Here is a 25,070-nt window from a genome sequence, read left to right as displayed (position 1 = left end):
GTGTTTTTAAAAATATGTACACTAGAAGATGCATCATGACTGAAATATCTTAATAGACAGTCTCCAGAACATGGATTTATACGAAACAAACCAAAGGAACCAATGCTGTCAACTTGCAGGGTTGGACTTTTCGTGTATTTATTCTTCTTCAGATTCGGTTTCTGGTTCAAACATGCGAAATGACTCCAATATTACAACTATTCATTCTGCAACAGAGAGCAGTTTTAAGCCTTTGTAGCAGGAGAGTTCTGCTCTAAAATCACTGTGGGTTGTCAGCCAGCCGTGTCTCGCCGACATAGTTTATAAACTGGAGGATATCTCTCTTCCCCTCTCTCTCACTCTTGGAGGCTGAGGCTTTCGATCGCTCTACTTCCGGTCGTTTTGTTGTGTCGGCTGCTGGCTTCAAACATTTCAGGCATCAGGCTGGAGCGTTCAGTAACAGCGTTCAAGTTGCTGCGGGTAGGTCACTGCTAATCTCGCTACGCATGGTTCATTTAGGATAGGATCCGGTATACACACGTTAAATGCCTGGTTTAATCGGAGGAAGCTACGGCGGCTAACGGCGTGTGACGACTGCGGTCACAGTTGGTTAAAGTTGGAAAGATATTCACAGATTCGGACTTCCAGCATCAATAACTCATGAGATGTACGTTGTCAAAACATAAACGATGCCTCTTTCAAATCGTTGTAAGCTAGACAATGTGCTACAAGACCAGTTTTATCAAAATCCGCTGTCTTTGAAGCTGCAGAAATAACATTCGCGTCTATGAGCAGCCGGTGGTGCATCGAGTGAACAGGGACCGTCTGCAAATAGCAAAACCGCTGCAACAGCGAAAAGAGACACTACACAAATATTCAGTAACTTCACTCTTGCACACAGTACAGTCACCAAAATCACTGGAGCCATCAGTTGTCTCCTGCTGGTCATACTACAACCGTTCCTTTGGTGCGAAATCAAAAATCTCAATTTTAAAGATTTTTTAATTATTATTTTATGAGTATTAAAATTCAGTAACTCCACTCTTACACACTGTAGAGCCACCGAAATCACTGGAGCCTTCAATTGTCTCCTGCTGGTCGTACTACAACTCTTGCTTTGGTGATAAATTAAAAATCTGAATTTTAAGGATTTTTTATGTTTATTATTATTTTATGAGTATTAAAATTCACTAACTTCACTCTTACACACTGTACAGTCACCAAAGTGTCTGAAGTCATCAATTCCTTAAAATTCAGATTTTGGATTGAGCAACAAACAAAGAGTTGCAGTATGATCAGCAGGAGACAATGGATGGCTCCAGAGACTTTGGTGACTGTACAGTTTGTAAGAGTGAAGTTATTGAATTTTATTACTAATAAAGTAATAATAATAAATAGAAATTCCTTAAAATTCAGATTTTTCATTTAGCACCAAAGCAAGAGTTGTAGCATGACCAGCAGAAGACAATTGAAGGCTCCAGTGATTTCGGTGGCTCTACAGCAGGGGTGTCAAACTCAGTTCCTGGAGGGCCACTATCCTGCATGTTTTAGATGTTTCCCTCTTCCAACACACCTGATTCAAATGATCAGCTTATCATCAAGCTCAGCAGAAGCCTGATAACGAGCCTGATCATTTGAATCAGGTGTGTTGGAAGAGGGAAACATCTAAAACATGCAGGATAGTGGCCCTCCAGGAACGGATCTTGACACCCCTGCTCTACAGTGTGCAAGAGTGAAGTTACTGAATATTTGTGTAGTGTCTCTTTTCGCTGTTGCAGCAATTTTGCTATTTGCAGACGGTCCCTGTTCACTCGTCACACCGCCGGCTGCTCATAGACGCCAATGTTATTTCTGCAGCTTGAAAGACAGCGGCTGAATCCAAATCTCTGGACTTCACCGCACTTGCGAACTCGCGGACTTTGCGGGCGCATTCATGGGAAGTCCGGGAGTGCTGAGGGCTGTCCAAATCCACAATTCATCCAGTCCACAAGGGGCCTCAAGCGGACTTTTTGCAGACTTCCAGAGAGTCTGCTTGGGGTGCAGACTTCTGCAGACTTCACCAGTTTGATTACCCACAGTTCATTGCAATACGGACATGACGTTTAAATTTTTCGATTTTTATTTTTTTATTGCGTCTGGCCTATAAAAGCTGTGCAGTCTGCAGCCGAAATCATGAGCTGAGAAAAATAATGGCGGAAAATGGACGAAAGCAAGTCCTCCAATGTAAGTAATACCCAAATTAATTAATATTATAGTGTATACATGATAGTTTTTCAAACAGTGTCACGGAAACGACTGAAACAGACTCCAAGTCTGTCGATTAGTTCCATTCATAATGCTGTAGACCATAGATATATACAAACACTAGATGGCTCATGAGCGCTGTCAGCCTATGGGGAGCGACGTCGCCACATGGCGGCCATCTTGGGACAGGGCTGCTCGATCACTCATAACATTAAAGTCAATGGAGCATGGATTTTAAAATCACTGTAGATTGCTCAATTTTCAACCGATTTTAGAACAGCTTGGTTTGTTATAAACGTCAGAGATGTACTTCTTTTACTGCTTACATAAGAATAATTAAAACCATTGAATTCATATAATAATGAACACGGATATCTTTTTTCAGCATAAATGGATGTAAATGTAATTTTATTATTTAGCATTGGACTTCTTTATTACTATCAGCTTTCTAATGCACAGATAAAAACAAAGCTCAACCAAAATCAACGCACAACAAACAGAGATGTTGTCTTTTCTTTTTATGAACCTGGTGCCTACATTACCCTCAATGCATTTCGGCTGCAGGCTAACTAGTCCAGGCATAGATGTATACAAACAATAAGTCTAAGGTCTTAATCAAAGTCTCTTAACAAGCAAATAAATACAACCACAACCACAAAGAATGTAATTTCGCCTAAAGATTCGGTTCTCAAAAAACGTTGGTCTCAGGAAAACCTAATAATTGAAAATCAGATTGTGAGTGACACCATCTTCAATGTGAGTAGCCAGGCAGAAAAGACACACAACTATGCCGCATTTTTCAAAACGAAAAGCTGCGATTTCGGAATTGAGCCCGAATCATAGCCACGTTAACAAGGTTTGTAATAAACTAAACCGTTTGTAAATCAATCAAGAATTGAGCGAGTTGTGAGTGTTAAAGTGAGGAAATCATCCACCTTACCATTGACTACAGTACAGTGCGCCAGAGCAGTCCCTTGTCCTAAGATGGCCACCAAGTGACGACGCCGCAGACTCCGTCTTGAGACATCTAGTGTTTGTATATATCTATGCTGTAGACTCCCGCTCTTGCAGACTTTACGTGATGACGGTAAAGACGTCACATTACGTATGACTGAAGTCCGCGAGGGCTCAGTCTGCAAGTCCAGAGGGTGGAGATATGGATGCAGACAGCGACTTTTGATAAAACTGGTCTTCTAGCACATTGTCTACCTTAAAACAATTTGAAAGAGGCATCGTTTGTTTTCACAACGTATATCTCATGAGTTATTGATGCCGGAAGTCCGAATCTGTGAATATCTTTCCAACTTTACCTAACTTGCAGTCACGGCAGCTGGGCTTTAAAACAGAGTAAAGCGAGGAAGCCGCTTCGTGGGGCATTCAGGCACACGTCCTAAACTAATCCAATTAATTATTAAAAAGTCAAAAACAAAATGTTTTTTGCAAACTTTACCAGATTGTTGTTCTACACGTCCTCAACTACCTCTGGTGTAATTTTCAACTTGTTTCACTGTAACATTTTGGATTAATCTGCTGCTGAAGTTACAGACCGCATGCAGAATAAAACTTGCTTTCATGGGCAAATTAAAATATTAATTAAAAATCAAAAACATTTTGTTTTCTGTGACTTCCACCAGATTATTGTACTACATGTCCTAAACTACCCCTGTGGTAGTTTTCAACTCATTTCACTGAAGCGTTTTCGAGTAATTGGTGCTTGAAGTTATCCACAGTATACAGTAGAAGATTCCTCTCTTTACCGTATGAAGCGTTGTAAATGCGCACGCTATTTTAAAGCTCAGCTGCTGTGACTGCAGTCCGGTGTTCTCGCTGGTCAGAGCAGTTTGGGTTTGCTGTGTTCTGTGTTCCACTGCTCTAAACTTGTAATCAAAAAGGCACTTTGCCTGGTAACTGGTGATTATAAGGTATTAAGATGTAAGGCCTTGCATTCCTTCATGTTGATCTGGTCTTATCCATCTTTGATTCATTCCAATCACAGTGTGGAAATGATGTTTGACACCCTCCTATTGCTCAGATCAATACAACACCTAATAAGCATATCAATACAATATTTAAGAATCAGTGTTAATATCAGAGATGATTAATCATTACCACAGTCCCCACTAACTGTTATTTTTATTTTCAGAGGCTGAGCAGCTGTGGTGGTGTCTGTGGTGGCGGTACCTCTTCCCTGTTCGGCTTGTGAACCCTGGGTTGTTTTTTTGGTGTTTTCTTTTGGTTTGTCCTTCACACGTGTGCAGTGTCTTTTTCTCCTGGTGCCCTTCCCTTGAGATCTACTCCTTCCCCTGTTGACACTCTCCACTTGGTAAGACAGCCTCTACCCTGGTGCATTCCCCCTCCCTGTTTTAGTATATTTGTTTTAATTAGGATTTTAATTGATTGTCAGTAAATTCGGTGCATTGTGATTGAACCACGTCTCCTGCCTCAAATGTGTAGTGAACTTGTGTGCCATTCCTTGGTTGTAAGTACCAAGGTGGCGTTGTCAGTAACTATTTTAAGCTGTCGGGTGAATCCATGCCCACCTCTTGACATTTTTGTCAAGCCCCCCACGCTCCACTCGCCACACCTTGAATATTCTCCCTCGTGGACACAGATAGCTGGAAGCACAATGAACATGTAGTTATTGCCAAATTACTTTCTTCTCTTTGTTCCACATATGCTCAGTAGCTTTGCATCTACTGTTCCATGCATGATAGTGATTAATCATCATTCAATTAACTGCTGTGACTAAATGAGTTGATTGTAAATATACTAACAGATAAGGTTGTACTTTAGCTGTAATACCGAGCAACACCACATCACTTGGACTTAAATCTGTTCCGTGTTGACAAGCAGAGGGCATTGTGGGAGTTTAGCCGGTAAAGTGCAACCATGAAAAAGTCTCCTGTGACGATTAATGGCTGCTGGTTAGAGCTTTCATGTTTTCCTGAAGCAGAAGTTTAATTCAGTGTCACTCAAAGCCTGCTGAACCAGTCACATCATGATGTCTCCTGGCTTCATTTCATGCAAATGATAATTCAGTTCTTTTTTAAGGCCACCAATTATCCACAATTTGCATCCCCAGCACATGAACACGGCAGCTCTTGCAGGTCAGTTGGTGTGCAGGTTAACAGCTTGGATCCAATTTTAGCAGACTTGAGCAGAAAACAGTCTACTGACGTATACAGTACCGTTCAAGAGTTTGGGGTCACTAAGAAATGTGAAATATGAAAACCCAACTTTTGAACGGTGGTGTATGTAGATCTATAAAGTCCTCTCCAGTGTTCGCTGCAGCTCAAGCACACCAGCTCACCTACGACCGCTCAAACACTGCGTTATGATTTCCATATCCTTCTGTACACTACCGTTCAAAAGTTTGAGGTCATCCAGACAATTCCATGTTCTCCATGAAAGCTCCCATTTTCATTCATGTGCAAACATAAATGCACAAGGGTTTTCTAATCATCAATGAGCCTTTCAACACCATTAGCTAACACAATGTAGCATTAGAACACAGGAGTGATGGTTGCTGGAAATGTTCCTCTGTACCCCTATGGAGATATTCCATTAAAAATCAGCCGTTTCCAGCTACAATAGTCATTTACCACATTAACAAGGTCTAGACTGGATTTATCATTAATTTAATGCCATCTTCATTGAAAAGAACTGATTTCAAGAAAAAGGACATTTCTAAATGACCTCAAACTTTTGAACAGTAGTGCATATTTATATAATGTCATATTTTTAAAATTAGACCTGTAAGATGAAATAATATTGATGATAGCTCGTGTCCTTGTTCCTCTTTTAGCACACATCACACAGTATTACAATGAATAAGAACATTCAATCATCAAATACAATCATTTTCATAACAAGCTGCTGTGGAGGCAAAGCCTTTTTGTTCTTTGCAATAAATCTTTTGTTCTTTTATTCAGAGCTCTGAAGGTACAGGTGACACAGAGTGCAAAGCAGTCTATGGGAGAGTACAAAGAACAGAGAGTGAGAGCTGCCTTTAAACAGAACACTGAGTAAAATACATTCACTAACTTACAGCATGAACAGTTTTCTACCAGCAGTCCTGTCTTGAATCACCTGCAGTAGCATCTTTATGTTCTCTTTATTCTCTTTTTCCGTATCTGTTTTCTGTCTATGTTCCTTATTTTTAACAGTTTAAGTTAATTTGTATCAGTTTTAGGTGAAACTGAAAAGAGCTAAAAGTGAACTATTGAGTTGAAATGTGTCCTCTGTGTTGGCTGATGAACATATGGGACACTCTGACACTTGTGTATAGAGTGGTATCCTAATGAAGATGTGTTTGATGTGACAGGTGATTGGCAGGAGGAGGAGAGTCTGACGGAGGAGCAGAGGAATGTTGGCAGCCATTTAGTCTGAGCTCAACAACGGAGGAAACATGGATTCTTCACAAAAAGTGAGAAACATACCACTGTAACATTATTCTCATTCATTTGTTCTTTAAAATGTGTAAAGTTGCTCCAGTTGGTTAGATGGGCCGACCAAAGCCAGGTGACGTTGGCTGGAGAGATGTAGCTCTGCAGAAGCAGCTGTACTGAGGATATAATGGTGGACTGCTAGGAAGCTGCTTGTTTTTTGTTTGAGGCTGAACTAGCTGCTGATCATACTTTCTGAAAATGTCTTACATGGTGATGAAGATAAGTGATGGAAGAAAAGTCTTGTTTTTCAAGCAAGTTGTTCAGGAAGGTAAAGAGCAGCATTTTCTTTGGTGGAGAATAATACTTTTGAGCATTGTGAGTTTACCAGCCTTTTCCTTCTCAAGAAATTCAGACAGTTGAACCCAGAAGTTTACTTACACTGTATAAACGACACATAACCCTTTTTTTAATTTACATGATCTGACATTAAATCTGGCAATGCTTCTCCTGTTTGATGTCGGTTAAGATGACCAAAATCAGAGGCGTCACTCGGTTTTAAGGACAGGGGGGGGCTTAGCCCCCAGGAGATGCACAGGATGTGAGCGAACATTTAATTTTACAGCTAACAAAACTAAGAAATTGCTTTTCCACATTAAGATTTAGATTTATTCAGAGATACTTTACTGTGTAAATGTTTTACACCACAGTGGCCATGACTTTTGCTCACAACACAATAACTCAGAGCTGCCAAGTTGTGACCAGACCTCAGAGTGAGATTTGGTTTGTGCAGGATGCTGATGGGGGGTCTGGGGGTCCTCCCCCAGAAAAGTATGAAAATTACTGATCCTATTTCCTGCATTCTGGTATACTTTATGAGCATTTTGTTACAATCTTATTATAGAGGGATAATAAAACAACAACATTGAGCTAAAAAAAAAAACTGCAACGGCAGGCAGTATTGAAAATGGTTCTTCATGTAAAATATGGATGAAAGTTCTGTGGCTGGATGAGCACAACACATTTCAGCATTTTCCATAAATATCTGCATAACTGAAATAACTCCAGCAACCACTTTGTAACATTTGTCTTGGAGGATTCTAACGCACAACAGCTTCAATTTGACCACATCAGCAACTAAACAATAAAAAGTGCTTAAGCAAAAGCAAAACATCTTCATAACTTAAATTATCCATTCACTGAACAGAATTACAATCAGACACTAAACTCTGTCTCACAGGAGCAGGGTATCATGGACTAAACCCAGGACTAAATGAATGAATAACTTATTAACGAGACCCAAAAATAAATAACAAAGACTGTCAACTCAGAATAAATGGCACAACTGTAAACAGGAACAGGAAAAGAACAGGGAAAAAGGAATTTTTGTGAGCCATGTTGTACTCCCTGGTGGCTTTTTTTGAAGCCTTGATGATCTCTGGGGTGGGTTCCCATTTATTGCATGGCTCCAAACCAGCCATTTTAATAGTCATAATAGAGGAGAGTGTTCCTCTAGAGCCACAGTGCTCCTGGTCTTAGTCTTCTTTAGTCCACCAGTGAAAACAGAGTCATATTGGGTCCAAAATTAGCAAAATTATTTATTTATTTATGTCGTATATTTGGCTTATATATATCTCTCTTGGCTATCTCCACTTTCCAATCATTACTTTAATAAATAAAAGCTCAAGTTAAATAAGTCTTAAATGGTGCACCTGGACTGAAATGTTTCATTTCATATCAAGTTCCATAAAAATCCAAGACTGTCTGCATCACAAATGACTCTCTCCTGTAAAATCCTTTAGACTCACCTTTCCAGTAGAGGTTTCTCCCCTCTCACTCTCTCTGCTCCTCTGCCCTGACTCCTACAGGTCAATAGGGGAGGTGGAGTGATTGTTATTATTATTATCATCATCACCATTATTCACATAATCATACGTGAATGAGCTCAGCTCCTGTTTCATTGTGTGTATCTGATGCTGGAGCTGATGCTCCAGAATGAAGTCACCCCAAAGACAGTATATGGTTAAAAAAATTAAAAAAGAGTGCACACCTAACTCTATGAACAACCAGAACCTTCACAGTGCATTTCAGACGAACCAGCTAGCTAAGTAGCAGCGTTCTTTTAGAGCTGAAATGTAACTTTTGACCGCAGAACAACAAAGGTAAGACGTGCACAGAGATACAGCAGCATCTCACGCTGCCTCCTTTACAGGGGGCTCTCTCCTACAGAGTGAACAAGCCAGGTTTTTATTTGTCAAACAGGGAGCATTTGGTTCATTAATTACATGGGACTTTCTGCTGTTAGCTGGGGGGCTGGAGCGAACTTACTGTTACTATCAGCAGTGATGAATACTTACTCTCCTGAAAACATTTCGCATATCCATTCTTCACGTTCTTCTCCTAATGCTGCTCTCGTCTAGCCTAGCCACGCTAGACCCATGTTCTGAAGGCACAAGGGTCTAGGCACGCTCGACAGGAAGGGAGGCGGGCTAAAAGCTTGTCTATCAAATCACTCTGCAGCAGTTGGGTAGGTATACAACCAATCAGCGCAACGAATAGGCTCCTAGAGCGCCGGAAATCAGAGGATGCCGTAGTTCGGTGAAGCCTTATTTATACAGTCAATGGGTGAAGCTCAAGTATATTACAGACATGTTAACAAAAAGATTATTCAGAGTCGGTGCTAATGGAGCTCAACGACTGTTGTCGTTTTTGTTGTCGACCCTGGCAGAGAATTAAATTCGTTGCCGTGGGTTGTCTAGCACGGCTAGGCTAGTAGTTTACGGTTGTTTCTGTCAGAATCGTCGCGCCTTTGTCGTCACTTAGTTACGCCCGCCTTCTGACTCTACACTTCATGGTGATTCGTCCGGCCAGTTTTAGGAGAATCCAGCCTCGAGCCTTATGGAGGGTAACTAGACCCACCCTGGCAGAGAATTTAATTCGTTGCCGTGGGTTGTCTAGCACGGCTAGGCTAGCTCTCGTCCATTCTGTGTGCTCGTTCCCTATAAACACATGCTGGAGGTACACTGTCAACCCGGATAAGTTCAGAATACTCAAAATATTTGTGGAAACCGATTACCTAAAAATATTTAAGTTGGCGAACGAGTATTTTTGAGTCAATAGTTAAGTAAAGATTACAATTTGCTCAAACTTAAAAATTTCCAATTTATTATTGCTGTATTTAAGTTAAGTGTACTTATAATTGTTGTATGCAGTTAATAAAATTTTGATGAACTAAAAACTTAAAAATGTTTTGTCCTCTCTTTGTCCATTTTAAGTTTATTGAACCTAATTATATTAACATATGTATCTTACTCCCAACTTAATTATTTTTGTTTACCTAAACTTGAATTATTAAAACTCCAAACTCATAGACTACAATTTTGCAGAGCATGTTTCTTTTGAATAGCCTTCAATAAAAACACAAATCTTCAGCTGGTCAATTCTTTGTTTTATTTGTCAGTTTTTTTAGAACATGTCAGCAAAACAGTGTGTTTTTTAAAACCCACAGCAAGACAAACTGTTGAATACTTAAAATTTCATTTGAACATATGAACTGTGGTTGTGGCTTTGTTTTCATAGTGAGACTGTGCAAATGTTTATCTCTGTACAACGTCATAAGAAAGCTCACCACTGATCGTTTCACTGCTTGATTTGTAACGGCTCAAGTTCTCAAACACATACATATTAAAATGTAAATTTTTAACCAACACTGTAACCTCAAACTTCAAATAGAGATAAGACAAACAATACTTAAGAAGTCATAATATTTGAAACACTTCAGCATTAACACAACTGTGTCGTATCAAAAACAAAACGGTGCCGACATGAGCGCCTGAGGTAGCAGTGTTTCATCAAACAAAATCCAACTGCTGTAAAAGTTTTTCTTCCTGATTTTAACAAGAAGTCATAAAAAGTGCAAAGCTGTGGTGCTGTAGTTGCAACAATGCCAACTCTTACTGGAGCAGGTCATTTTTTAGACCAAGCAGGCGGGGTTTTAGTGGCTTACCATCATCAAGGCCCATCACCACTTTTTGGATGAATCTAAAAGTATTGGTGAGTTTGCAGGGGTAGGCCAAATGCAGTGCATACATCAACCCAAATATCAGTGTAAATGCATCTGAGAATGTGGGGATACTCATCATCATCATGCTGTCTTCCACCGCAATGGAGAAGCTGTCCGGAGTGAAGGGGACTATTTCTGAGGTGCTCTCAGTGACCATCATGACGAGGGCAACAGGAGTGTCTGTGATGTCTGGCTCGTCCCTCTCCTCAGCCTAAAATATGCATAAAATAAGGTTCACATAGTTACTGAAAGGAACTAGATAAAGGATTTATATTAAAGATCATCTTTAGCTATTGACTAAAATGTACAGTTAAGGATTTTCTGTTAAACTCAACAACTAGTACGCTACCCAAGGTATAATCCTTTTCAAAATTTTAAGACCAGTTAAAAAACTGCAATAATTTATATTTTGCATTTTTGGATATTAAAAGTAGAGCTTCAAAATGCAAAAAGAAGAAATAGGAGTCAGACAAAAAATATTTGAGTAAACAATTCATTGCAAACAACTTTTAAACTGAGAGGCTGTTCATCAAAAGTTTAAGACCACAGCCTTTAAAAGCCAAAATCTTTGCAAAAATGTGGATTCAGTGTCATTTTCTGTCAGGAATTTACACTGTCATGACCTCCTAATGGCCAAGACAAAAAAGCTTTCCCTCTTGGAAAGCAGGCGGATTGTTGGGCTGCATAAGGACGGCCTCTGTCAGTGCACCACTACTGCTGAGGTTTGATGCAGGAAGACAGTCAATTTAAACTTCTTGAAGATCCTGAGGGTTATGCAACAAAAAAATTCAAGCGGTATACTCAAAAACATTTCAGCGGCTCTGAGCCAGAGGATCCAATTGGCTGTTACCCGAGACACAAGACGATCATCAGCCCAATTTTAGATTTTTACTGGTGCACTCTGCAGTCCAATAACCATCAGATGGCATCTGCCACAGAAGGCTGAAGAACAAAACGGCCTCGACTCCTTCAACATCACAAAATTTCCCATTTGGAGTTTGAACCAGAGCACCAAACATGGGAAACTGAAAGGGGGAAGAAAGTTTTATTCTCTGATGAGAAAAATGTGACCTTGATAGTCCCGATGGCTTCAAAGTTACTGTAATGACTAGGAGATCCACCTGAGATGTTCTCTGCAGTACACCGTCATGACCTGGGCTGCTTTTTCCTTCAATGGAACAATGGAGCTTCAGGCTGTGAAGCGATGTCAAACGGCAGCTGGCCCAGTGGAGATGTTGCAGGGGGCATCCCTCTTGACCGAGGTACGACAACATTTTCACCTCCCACACAATACCGATATTACAGCCTTGAGCATTGGCCGATACGGATATCCATCTCATACAGTATCAGCAGGAATCATACTTACTTTTATTACTTATTTTGTAGTACTGACTGTAAGAAAGGCTTGATGAAGAGATTATCTAAACAGAATAGTAGTCAGCAATAGTAGGCATGAGAAAAAATGACCCATTTGTGATTAACCAATAGATTAAATAAATTTTAACCTTAAACAAAAGAATATACTACAATTAAATAAAATGAATAAAAATAAATTAGAAGACCCTGAAAAGTCAGACTGACATCCGGTATCAATATTGGATCAGGACACCCCTAGACTGAGGACCTTTGTCTGCTGTGGCAATGACTGGGTTTTGAACAGGACAATGCTGTAGTTCACAATGCCCACCTGGCAAAGGACTTTTTCCAGAGGAATAACATCACTCTTTTGAACCACCCTGCGTGTTTCCCTGATCATAAGTCCAATTGAGAACATTTGGGGATGGGGGTGAGGGAAGTTTACAGAAAAGGACATCAATTCCAGACAGTGGATGTCCTCCGTGAAGCCATTTTCACCACTTGGAGCAGCACTTCCACTAGCCTCCCAGAAACACTGACATCACGTGACACTTTTATGAGGTGATTAACAAGAATGGTGCAGCTACTCATTACCGAGCCATTTTTTTAACATTTTATTTCTATTTTAGGGGGTTTGTTTGTTTTTTTTAGCTATGGTCTTAAACGTTTAATCAGTTGATGAACAGCCTATTTCAGTTTAATGGTTGTTTGCAATCAATTGCTTACTCAAATATTTTCTGTCCCACTCCCATTTCTTCTTTTTGCATTTTGCAGTACCTCATTAACTAACCGGTCTGAAACCATTTTTTTACATGGCTTATTAAATGATACTTTGCAAAATCATTAAAAGAAGATGATCAATGACAATGTTAGGAGTATAACATAACTGGATTGTTCACATTTTATTATAGATTAGTTCATTCCTGTGAGCCTATTAATATGGTTTACTTACATTCCAAGTTTTGTAGAAATCTGGGTCACCTTCACACAGGTAGGCAGAAAGGGCCCAAAGAGCTGTGGTGTGTTTGATGTCAATATCCGGTATTTGCTGGAAGGACAAGAAAAAAATTGCACAAAGTACACATCCTGATCCACTGGATTTCTGTATATTATTATACTGTACTGCATATTCCACTACAGTGTAGGATTGGCCTTCTATGTGCCAAAGCCGTGACAGAAACAGAAATAGTGAAATTAAGTCTTTTCTATTCTTTGCAGATCTTGAACTAGACCAATTTGATATATAACTTACCTGATCATACAGCTGTAAGATGTTGCGCAGCGCTTCAGAAACCTTGCCAGTGCGTCCTGCTTTCTGTCTGTATATTGCCAGAAGTCGTGGTATATGCCGGTCAAGCTCTGAATAAAACTGGTTCCGAAGGTTTATGTTTGTGATTCTATGGAATTCAGCATAAACCTTGAGGACAAAAAAAAAACAACAACATAAGACCATAAGGAGTGCGGAGCATGAAGAGTGCAGAGACTAACATTAGATATGCCATTAGAATTTTTTAGGATTTTTCTCGACTTTTTAAAACAACAACTCTAGATTAAATATAATCATCCTGAATGCAATACTGTTATGATTACAGAACAATGGCAAATACTTTGGGGTCCCTAATGAAAACAAAAACAAAATCAGGATTGACAAGTAGGGCAAAAACCATAAAAAAAGGCAAATTGATTTACCTGAGCTTCCATCTGAAGGGCTGGCCATCTCTCCATGATGTCCTTTACTGGTGGATCTTCCTGCCCCGACGACGAAGGGCAAAGGTTGTCTGCATCAACTTTTCGATTAGAATTTTGTTCTTCTCACTCTTTGCCATTTCTTGCACAATCTGCAGTCTAATTTCTTCCAGGCTAGCCTGGTTTTCTCCGCGAGGCAAGTCTGGAAGGTAGTTCACTTCTGCTCGTCTGGCTCTTTTTATGTTGCAGTGGGGACTCTCTTTATCAGGGTTGTTCCTGCTTTTTTTGCCTGTGTTGACTGACACCTCCACACATCCTGATCTGGCTAACTTGGTGCGGTAATTTCCCATCTTAAACTTCAGGCTTACCTTCCAACCATACCATCCACTCACACTTCCATGCTCTTTAAGACATGGATGTGTTCTGACAAGAGCTTCAGCTGCTGCACCCACATCTCCGTCACTGGGATAGGCTTTGTAGACGTGCATTGCTGCAGCCATTGTCTCCAATATGTTGTGCTTCTGGGCCCTGTTTAATTTCACGGTCTTTCCAGATCTCTCGAATGCATTATTTCCCTCTGCAAGGACATGCTCCACTTCATAGGAAAAGGTAGGCACAGGGAAAACATCAGGCCAAGTCTTCAGGCGGTGGCTTACAGGCACATGAGGAAGGATGTCTGTATCAGAACTTGCACAGGAGCTGGTGTCACTCTCTGATCTGACAACTCTTAATGTTCCCTTTTCTGGTAGCTCTCCAATATCAACCAGACAGCTGAGCTGGCCATCAAAGTCAGGATCCTCGTACTGTAGTGTGAACTCGAAGTCCAGTCTTTCCTTGACTTTCTCTCTCAGAAGGTTTTTGAGCTCATCCACAGATTCTGGCCTTTCAGACAGGGTTACTTTCACAGCAACATCAGTAGAAAGGTAAACACGTAGCAGGAATCTGTTGGCTGCTGACATCATCTGGGGTTTAAATCCATGAAAGAGTCAAGAGAGAAAAAAATCTTACATGTAATCAATGCATATAGTAACTGCAACAACTTGGTATTGCACTTTACACATCTGCAGCTCTTAACTGTGTAATTTTAAAGTCACAAACAACGTAATAATTTGGTCTTGACAAATGCATTGGGTGCACAAGTCTGGAATGTGATCATGGAATCTGAACTATCAAGACTGGTTTCAATGCAGCAGTATGAATCGTTTTGGTGTCAACAGCAATTTTCCTGCAACACTGTAGGCAAAGAGGGGTGAGGTGTCATTGAGCTCAGACAGAGTATGGACAGTTATGGTCCCTGGGAAAAGTTCATATGATCTTAGGTGTTCAATGTAGCATGATTTATGTGCTTGGCAAAGCAATGTTACATCATGATTTACAAGGAGGATCTGTTCAATTTTGCTGAACTGTGGAAGTCCTCCCTCCTGTCCAACAGAAACAAACATGCCAGTGTTGTATGTTGTACCATTAATAACAACTTTGGCTGTGCTATAAATCATGCTGCTTTCTGTTTTTTGTTCGATATGTTCTTTAGCAACCTCAGGGAGTAGTGCAACACTGACAGAGGATACATTTGTCGCCTGCTGATGGGGTTTAAAGAATGAAGGTGTGCTGAGGTAGTATGCCACCATATGCTGATGCCTTGTTGCCAGTGTTTTCAACACATTTTTAAAGTTCTTTGTGTCTTGTACCACACACTTGAAAAAGCAATGTTTGCCCTCAAATCTCATGGTCCAAAGATGGACAAGAGGACCAAAGCAGCGAATAAGATGTGGATAGTGTTCGATAAAATGATGCTTGGGGCGCAGTCTGAACTCAGGAAAGACCTCCAAAAGCATTTGTCTGTGATCCTGTATTTTTGTCTGGAGATACTGGATGGATTCATCATTGAATGCAGGAGAGAGCACCAGCTCCACAATCTCTTTCAAATCCATCAGTATAGTCCAAGCATTATCTCCCTCAGGAACTGTATTGCCTATTAGCAATGGAAGTAGTCTTAACAATGTGCCATTCTCATGGCCATTACCACCAATGGTCTTCTTTGCAGCAAAGTTCTTTGAGATCGGCTTTGGTTTGTCAGTCTTGTCTGCATGTTGGTATGGAAATGACAAAATCTTTCTGTTTAAATGGTCAAGTGTAAAATACTTGAGTCGAATCATCTCCTGGATACACAGTGCCAACTCCGCAGGTACAATGCCCTCAAATAGATCGTGGAGGACATCAGGTGGAAAACCAGTGATGGTATGAAAATACTGCAAACTCTCTCTTAGGATACACTCTCCTTTGACACCAAACTGACTTTCCACATTGCCCTGAAGAACATCTTGCACATTACTGTCATGACCAGCTTTTGTTCTCAAACTAAATTCACCATCCTCAACATTATGAGACTGAATCAAGTCTCTTGTAGCATTGCAAAATCTACAAATATAACCTGAACTGAAGGACTGTGCAAAGCCTGCTAATGCATGAGCTGCCAAGTTATCAGAAACAACACAAAAGACAGTACCCCGAACTGACTTGCCAAGACACTCAATAAATACACCATCTTGTTCAAGAGTGCGCAAGTCTTGTATCAAAGGACCAAGTGCTCTTTCATAGCCACACTTCTGAAGATCATGTACCTTGCATTGTGCTGCAAGCTGAATCACATGCAATGCTGATCGATATTTACATGGTAGATCGGCAAACACCCAATATAACGAGCATAGTTTGTGTATTTTTCTTGAAGTGCCCAGAGGATTTGCAATTTCAATGTCATCAATGTACAAAATTAATGGCAATGAAAGCTCTGGAGAATTCAACAAACTATTTTCTTGGAAAAATGAGCCATCATGATGGCTCTCAAACTGGCCTTTTTCCGAGATCTTAGTTTCCTTGATTTTGTCAACGATGTCAGTATGTTTAAACATTTCCTGGATCATCTGTAGTATCGGGACATAAACTACTTTGCACCCAGGCTGTACCTCATACTGCACTGGCATTACCACAGGGAAGTTTTTTTCAACAAAAGTCTTCCTGCGTTTTCTTGTGGACAACTCCTGCCCCTTTGCAGTGCTACTTGCAAATATATTGGAATCCCTAACAGAGTTCACCAAATCATTTGACATGGCTTCAGTAGGAGAGATTTGATAACTCTGTAGTACCTCTTGAATACTTTCTTTTACAAGAGGCTGTGACAAGGTAAATATCTCAGTCAAATGATGAACAATCTCCTGAGTTGCAACGCAGGGCCGGGTCTACGCAGGGGCAAGAGGGGGCCTGGCCCCCTCAAATAAATGTTGTGCCCCCTCAAACTAAATCCCCCAAAATATATTATATTTAATATATTTTTATTATCTCATGTCTCTCTCCTCCGCTCCACTTCTTAATGTCTTAATGTCTTGCTTGCCCCCTCAAATATAAAATATATCAAGCTGTTTCTCGTGTCATGTTTCTCGCCTCCGCTCCATCTCCCCTTTTCGCTCTGCTCAGTGCATCAGCCTGCCGCCGGCTCGCTGTGAGGGATAGCTATCTGCTATCCCTCGGTATAGGCAGTTGCCTAGAACCTCATCTGCTGGAGGGGCGCTGCTAGCGGGGCACCAGCAGCGGTTGTTTGAATGCGACGCAAAGGAGCTCTGTTAAACTCGTTCATAATGTTTTTTGTTTTTTGATAAGTAATTTACATTTTTAAAACAAATAATAATTTAACATGTTGTTAAATTATGAATATGAACAGTGCATAGCACAAAAAACAGGGAGGCTGACACGTGGTGCGTTCGTGTTTGCATGCCTTTGCGTTGACTATGAAATGACCCTTACGCTGCACTGTATTGATGACAAATGGGAGAGGGTTAGATGTAAGTTATTTATTTCTGAATGTTTATGCAACTTGCCTGTTTTTTTAAAACTGCAATGCAAACTTTTTAAAAAAAAGAGATGTTAGTTATTTCCTACTTTTCACAAGTTGAAAACTAATAATATGCATAATATAGTAATAATAATATAGGGAAATATCGGAATTATCGTCCATTTATCGTTATCGAGGTGAGGTGCTCAATATATCGTGATACTGATTTGAGGCCATATCGCCCAGCCCTAGTCTAACAACAATAACTACAATAAAACAAGTGCCAAGCATTTGAGACGACACTACTTTACAAGGTACTTGCTCAGTGTACCCGCATCCTAGTGAGTGAATTTGTCAGTTAGACATGGTAAAAGGTGCTGGAGCACAATGCCCCCTCAACATTTGTGGCTGCCCCCTCACACATGCCTGGCTAGACCCGGCCCTGTTGCAACGTTAGACACATGAAGTACAGTTTGCATTTTGAGGAACAAGGAGGCCAAGTTATGGTGTAACTGGGCTCCTAACTGGCTTGTATCACATTGAGTGTCAGCCTCAAAAAATGTTAATGTGTCTTCATGCTGACTCTCTAAAGGATCCTCATCACTGGGGCCAGGAGTGCCCATGACAGGGGTTCTACCCTTTTCTATTGACACAATGTCATCACAAAAATCTAAGCTACCTGCATGTGCCCTACTTTTGTGTGCATTAAAGGATGAATAGACATTTGTTTGGTAGCTACAGTTTTTAAATGGGCATTTAACATTTTCATGTTTTTTTAAATGTCCCCTTAAATGACTGAACAGTGTCGCTTCAGAGAAGGGTTGTTTAGAGTTACACAAGTAACTGGTGTAAAAGGAACGTCCAACATGTAATTCTTCACTAGCACTTGTGCTACATGTGTCTTTGTGAGCTCGTGACAGGTGTATTTTCAAAGCATTGAATGACAGAAATGTGCAAATGCAAGACTCATACAGACATGGCAAAGGACTAATACTTGAGTAGAGGCTATGCTTCAAACGGTAATGCCTGAATAACTGTGCTCTGGTGTCTGAAGAGACTGCACACAACCTGCACTTCCACTCTATCATCTGAATCTTATCATTTCACTTCAAATACAGATTCAGTTTGATAATAACTTTCAACTAATTCTTTAATCCAGCTTGATTTAAAACATTGGATGACAAAAAAAATCTTAGTCTTCCTATGTGAATTTTATGTCTACACTACTGCTTGGATTTCCATAAAAGGTCAGCGTTTCCCAGTGCTGCCAATTATTTGTTTTTGTGGAAAAAAAGATAGAATTTGTTATGATGCACCATAAATAACATCATTGCATCTTTTCAGACTAATCTTACATGATAGTTTAACATAAAGATCATAGTGTTGCCATGGAATACCAATAAAGAACATATTTTAACATGGATAGTCTTACAAACAACTTTGCTATGAATTGGGTATACATAGGTCAGAGTGGCTCTGGATCATCTGGAGAGTGGAGAAATAAAGTAATGCTACTTATCCTGCTGTACACACATCACAAACAGCTTAACCCGTGTTTTTGCCTGTGCTCTATCACTCTCCTGTTTAGCTTTCTTCTGCTCTGACATCCTTTTTCTAAAAGTCCAGCTCCAGTGTCCAACATTACTCTAAAATTATTCTAAGAAATCCCTCTCAGCAGAGAAAAACACAGATGTCTCTTCTCACTACTAAACTTTGCTGGCCCACGAGGTGTTGTCATAGTGACCAAGTGCCATAAATCAATCCATCCAACCAAATCAGAAAGCTGTGAAATAGCATTCGGAAGTAACCTTCACTGTCGCTTATAATATAAGTTGTGAATTATAATCAGGCATATATCGCAAAGTGAGACTTTTTTAAGACTGCTTAGACATAACAAGGGAAAACACCGCACTTTGTTTACATAATAATCTTGCATTATGTTCCCAAACAAAATTCAAGCATTGACATAACTTACAGCTACTAATAAACGATGATCTCCGGAGGATCAGATGAATCTGTTGAGTATAAAACAAAATATTACTCCATGTGGTTAGATTATCAGTGTTATTCTCACTAACACACATTTCTCAACAAAATAAAGGCCAATTTCTGATTTCACTATCAACAATCTGATATTTTTTTAACAGGCTATATGCAAAAGTATAGTTAAGGAAACATCCCAGAAGTCAATCATGCATTACCATCTTTTCAGTTCATTTTTGCTGAGTATTTAAATAGATTAAGAGTTGAAAAAATTGACAGGTCAGTTGACTATTTTGGATGAAGACAAAAACTCATTCACTAGTTGATCTTTAGACAGATTACAGCCATAAATATACACACATTTAATTCAAAGAAAAATGTGGCAAAAATTGCATTTCTGATGCATCTATCTACTGTAAGAATTTACAAATATGCCACTTACATAAATTTTAAAAATGCACTTGTCAGGTGAGTAAATTATAGGAATTTGAAAACACCTGGACACAAATCTGGGAAAATCCACACACTATTGATGTGTGTGATGGCAATCATTGAGTCTGTGTATCACCTACAATGAAATTACATCTGAAATAAAACTTTCAAGACTTAGAGGGTACTAATAAGAAACTGTAGATTTCAAATCCATTTCTCTGAGACAGTAAGGAAAAATATGATGCAGCTATACACAATTATCTTTAAAAAATTTAATGTTTTACACATAGGTTACCTTGATTCTGGATGTGCACCTCTTCGCATCCACTTCAGCCTTAAAGAAAAACAAATACAAGATTAAATCAAAACGGACAGATATGATTAACTTAACCAATACTAAATATCCTAAAAATGTCTTTATTCACAACTCACCAATGTGGTGTTATAAATGACCAAAACAGAGTATTTGCGATTTTAAAAGGTTATCTGGCAAAACAATCAAAACGTCAAAGCATATGAGGCGCGCACTATGGCTGTCAGTTTTCCTCAAACTCGAACAGTTTTCAAACATACACGCCCCCACCCCAGCAAAGAGCAGATCATGCTGAGAAAAACGCTGTCACACGGGGTTAAACTCTTGATGAAGCACCGCTGCACTCGGCTGTACACCGTGGACGAAAGTCGACGGATGAGCCCGCAGATTTGATGGAGGGCACTGAGTAAACTGCTTGACACATAACCGACACATAGCCCAGTCTTTGAATTTAAGTTTGCCATCAGTTTACAACCACCTACCACACAGCGTTCCTCAGGTGTTTCGGTGCTGTTAATGCCTGCTTGGACTGCAAACTCTTTGTTTACTGAGGTCAAGAGGGGCTGAGGGTCAAGCTGCGCTGACAGCGCCCTCTGTCGGATGAAACGGTACACTGCTCCGGGCGCCGTGATGTGCTGCTACACTCTAGATTTTACATTCAAATATTTATTTACTATTCGGTTACAGATATCTATCCCCATATCCAAACGGTCATTCTAATAGCGAATATCAGGTGACAGCCATAGCGCGCAAAGGTCTGCTCCCCCCCACACACCACCCCCACCCCGTCTGCCGAGGAAATGCACGTGGACTCACCGCTGTTCATGTCTTAACTGGCGGCTGGACTCAGAACGAAACAGCGTAATAGTGCAGGCGAAGTTAAAAAAAATGATACGACAATACAGCCACAGTAACAGAAAACACTTACTGAGGGTGCGGTCACACTGTGCATATATGTGTATATATATATATATATATATATATATATATATATCACAGTGTTTCCTGTCCTATATGACCGACGAGGCGGGTCGCCTCACTACTACAATATTGCTGAAATTACCGCCTGACTGGTCCGCGCCCAAAAAACAAAACAAAACGGAAAGCACCAAGCTACCGGAGCTGTCATTTTTAACTCTGCGGGTCCGCCGGCTGCTCTCCCCCGGTCTCCCCCGCTAGCTGGTTGGCTAACACCTGCCGCCGGTCGTCTGCCCGGGACAAACCGCGGCCCTTGCCTACACCCCACCGCCTCACAGCCATTTCAACCCAGGGGAAACACTGTACATAAGATATATAACATATGATAAGCATGCTTACCAGATGAGGACGCACAGTATGAAGATTAAAAACAGGCTTAACACAAATTCCATTGACTGACAGAGATAGTTAGAGGCTAAACTTGGCATTGTTCACAGCTGAAACACGATGATGTTAAAGGAAAATGGCGGACTGCGCGGCGTGGGACGGTGAACTAGCACTACGGCTTACATCTGAAACTTTCTACAAATATTTAGCATTAATGAATAAACTTTCGGTAGTTAAAACACAACCATTTAACACAATCATTATTAAATTAAATTAAGCAAAGCAGCTTTTTCATACTTACAAATTACTCCACGTGCAGCCTCCATCCAGCAGACAAGCAGCCATTAGACTTTCAGAAAAAGGTCAGTTTGAAGAGAGCGTCATGACGTCACTGTACGTCTCCTTATGTACTCGAAAGTAATAATTAAATTGGCTGTGTAAACTTACAAATACTGGGTCAAGGAAACTTAAAACTGTATAAGGGGTTCAGAGAAAGAAAATATATTGAGTTCTTCTAACTAGATAACACATTTTAAGTACAGTGTAATCACTCTTTAGAAGTCAGCAGTACTGTTCGTGTTTACAGTGTACCAGCAGCCTAGGTTGCAGGGAAAACGTGGACTGGATTTCAGTGATGTGGGCGTGCTCCATATGAACAAGTGGAATGGACTGCATAACGACGCACTGACTCTGACTCTCTACCTTCCACTATGAAATGGTCCCCCTAAAATATTCATAAGCCGACCTGAAAAATTTTATGTTCATTTATTTTTTTAAAAAGTTGTTTTTGTTTTTTTTCACAAAAAAGTGCCAAAAAGTTCCATATAATGTGACCAGAATATGAGTTTAAATACATAATCACATAACCAGTCATTTTTAACTTAGATACGATCATAAATCTTAGTTTCTCTTCACTTCATAGTGGAAGGTCCGAGAGGAGAGTCTGAGTCGGTGCGTCGTTATGCAGTCCATTCCACTTGTTCATATGGAGCACGCCCACATCACTGAAATCCAGTCCACGTTTCCCCTGCAACCTAGGCTGCTGGTACCTCCAGCATGTGTTTATAGGGAACGAGCACACAGAACAGACGAGAGCAGCATTAGGAGAAGAACGTGAACAAGAATGGATATGCGAAATGTTTTCAGGAGAGTAAGTATTCATCACTGCTGATAGTAACAATAAGTTCGCTCCAGCCCCCCAGCTAACAGCAGAAAGTCCCATGTAATTAATGAACCAAATGCTCCCTGTTTGACAAATAAAAACCTGGCTTGTTCACTCTGTAGGAGAGAGCCCCCTGTAAAGGAGGCAGCGTGAGACGCTGCTGTATCTCTGTGCACGTCTTACCTTTGTTGTTCTGCGGTCAAAAGTGACATTTCAACTCTAAAAGAACGCTGCTACTTAGCTAGCTGGTTCGTCTGAAATGCACTGTGAAGGTTCTGGTTGTTCATAGAGTTAGGTGTGCACTCTTTTTTATTTTATTTTTTTACCATACTACCTTTGGGGTGACTTACTTCTGGAGCATCAGCTCCAGCATCAGACACAGTGAAACAGGAACTGAGCTCATTCACGTATGATTATGTGAATAATGATATTAATAATAATAATAACAATCACTCCACCTCCCCTATTGACCTGTAGGAGTCAGGGCAGAGGAGCGTGAGAGGGGAGAAACCTCTACTGGAAAGGTGAGTCTAAAGGATTTTACAGGAGAGAGTCATTTGTGATGCAGACAGTCTTGGATTTTTATGGAACTTGATATGAATATGAAATATGAAACATTTCAGTCCAGGTGCACCATATATAACTTATATAACTTGTGCTTTTATTTATTAAAGTAATGATTGGAAAGTGGAGGGAGCCAAGAGAGAGATATATAAGCCAAATATACGACATAAATAAATAAACAATTTTGCTAATTTTGGACCCAATATGACTCTGTTTTCACTGGTGGACTAAAGAAGACTAAGACCAGGAGCACTGTGGCTCTAGAGGAACACTCTCCTCTATTATGACTATTAAAATGGCTGGTTTGGAGCCATGCAATAAATGGGAACCCACCCCAGAGATCATCAAGGCTTCAAAAAAAGCCACCAGGGAGCACAACATGGCTCACAAAAATTCATTTTTCCCTGTTCTTTTCCTGTTCCTGTTTACAGTTGTGCCATTTATTCTGAGTTGACAGTCTTTGTTATTTATTTTTGGGTCTCGTTAATAAGTTATTCATTCATTTAGTCCTGGGTTTAGTCCATGATACCCTGCTCCTGTGAGACAGAGTTTAGTGTCTGATTGTAATTCTGTTCAGTGAATGGATAATTTAAGTTATGAAGATGTTTTGCTTTTGCTTAAGCACTTTTTATTGTTTAGTTGCTGATGTGGTCAAATTGAAGCTGTTGTGCGTTAGAATCCTCCAAGACAAATGTTACAAAGTGGTTGCTGGAGTTATTTCAGTTATGCAGATATTTATGGAAAATGCTGAAATGTGTTGTGCTCATCCAGCCACAGAACTTTCATCCATATTTTACATGAAGAACCATTTTCAATACTGCCTGCCGTTGCAGTTTTTTTTTGCCTTTTTTTTTAGCTCAATGTTGTTTTTTTATTATCCCTCTATAATAAGATTGTAACAAAATGCTCATAAAATATACCAGAATGCAGGAAATAGGATCAGTAATTTTCATACTTTTCTGGGGGAGGACCCCCAGACCCCCCATCAGCATCCTGCACAAACCAAATCTCACTCTGAGGTCTGGTCACAACTTGGCAGCTCTGAGTTATTGTGTTGTGAGCAAAAGTCATGGCCACTGTGGTGTAAAACATTTACACAGTAAAGTATCTCTGAATAAATCTAAATTTTAATGTGGAAAAGCAATTTCTTAGTTTTTGTTAGCTGTAAAATTAAATGTTCGCTCACATCCTGTGCATCTCCTGGGGGCTAAGCCCCCCCCTGTCCTTAAAACCGAGTGACGCCTCTGGACGCCACTGACCAAAATTATCTTTAAATGCCACAATAACGAAAGAGAGATTTTTTTTAAGAGAATTTTTATTACTTTCTTCACAGTCAGAAGTTTGCATCCACTAAGATTGCTATTCCTTCAAGATGATGATGTCCTGACTTTGAAAGCTTTTGATAGATTAAGATGTATTTTCAGGCACACCTCAAACACACTGCTTCCTTGTGTGATGACATTAGAAAACCTAAAGAAATCAGCCAAGACATCAGGAAGACATTTGTGGGCCTCCACAGTTGTGGTTCATCCTTGGGTGCAATTTCCAGATTGCTGTGGTTTGACGTTTATCTGTCCAAACAATTACATGCACAGATCAACACCATGGGAATGTCAAGCCATTCTACTGCTAAAGATGGAGATTGGTTAAGGTTAGGATTGTTTTGGAGGGAAATGTGCTCATCAACCCCAGAACAAAAGCAAACGACTTTGTGAAGATGCTGGCTGAGGATGGAATGAGTACACCATCCCAACTGTGAAGCATGGGAGTGG

General features: G+C 40.2%; 2 protein-coding genes across 25 annotated transcripts in view; one reads left to right on the top strand and one right to left on the bottom strand.

Annotated features, from left to right (window-relative positions):
- LOC127531985 (zinc finger protein OZF-like) overlaps positions 1–25,070 on the top strand; it is a 165,992-nt gene that overhangs the window by 81,607 nt on the left and 59,315 nt on the right. For 12 of the 24 annotated variants that reach the window (XM_051942827.1, XM_051942816.1, XM_051942812.1 and 9 more), the window contains one exon: positions 6,548–6,649. The exons of 7 other annotated variants lie outside the window; for them this stretch is intronic. In XM_051942827.1, coding sequence (XP_051798787.1) covers positions 6,632–6,649 — 18 coding nt within the window. In that variant the 5' untranslated portion in view covers positions 6,548–6,631. Of the gene's footprint in view, positions 1–135; positions 460–2,128; positions 2,203–4,366; positions 4,547–6,547; positions 6,650–25,070 lie in introns of those variants that run through there. 5 more of the 24 variants (XM_051942824.1, XM_051942834.1, XM_051942818.1 and 2 more) reach the window with 5 other exon arrangements.
- Positions 1–25,070, bottom strand: part of LOC127531974 (zinc finger protein 883-like) — a 114,394-nt gene that overhangs the window by 69,067 nt on the left and 20,257 nt on the right. The window lies entirely within an intron of this gene.

This window comes from Acanthochromis polyacanthus, chromosome 22, assembly GCF_021347895.1.
Source record: "Acanthochromis polyacanthus isolate Apoly-LR-REF ecotype Palm Island chromosome 22, KAUST_Apoly_ChrSc, whole genome shotgun sequence".
Lineage (NCBI taxonomy): Eukaryota > Metazoa > Chordata > Actinopteri > Pomacentridae > Acanthochromis > Acanthochromis polyacanthus.
The sequence above is the reverse complement of the archived record's forward strand: the minus strand, read 5'-3'. Positions and strand labels throughout refer to the sequence as shown.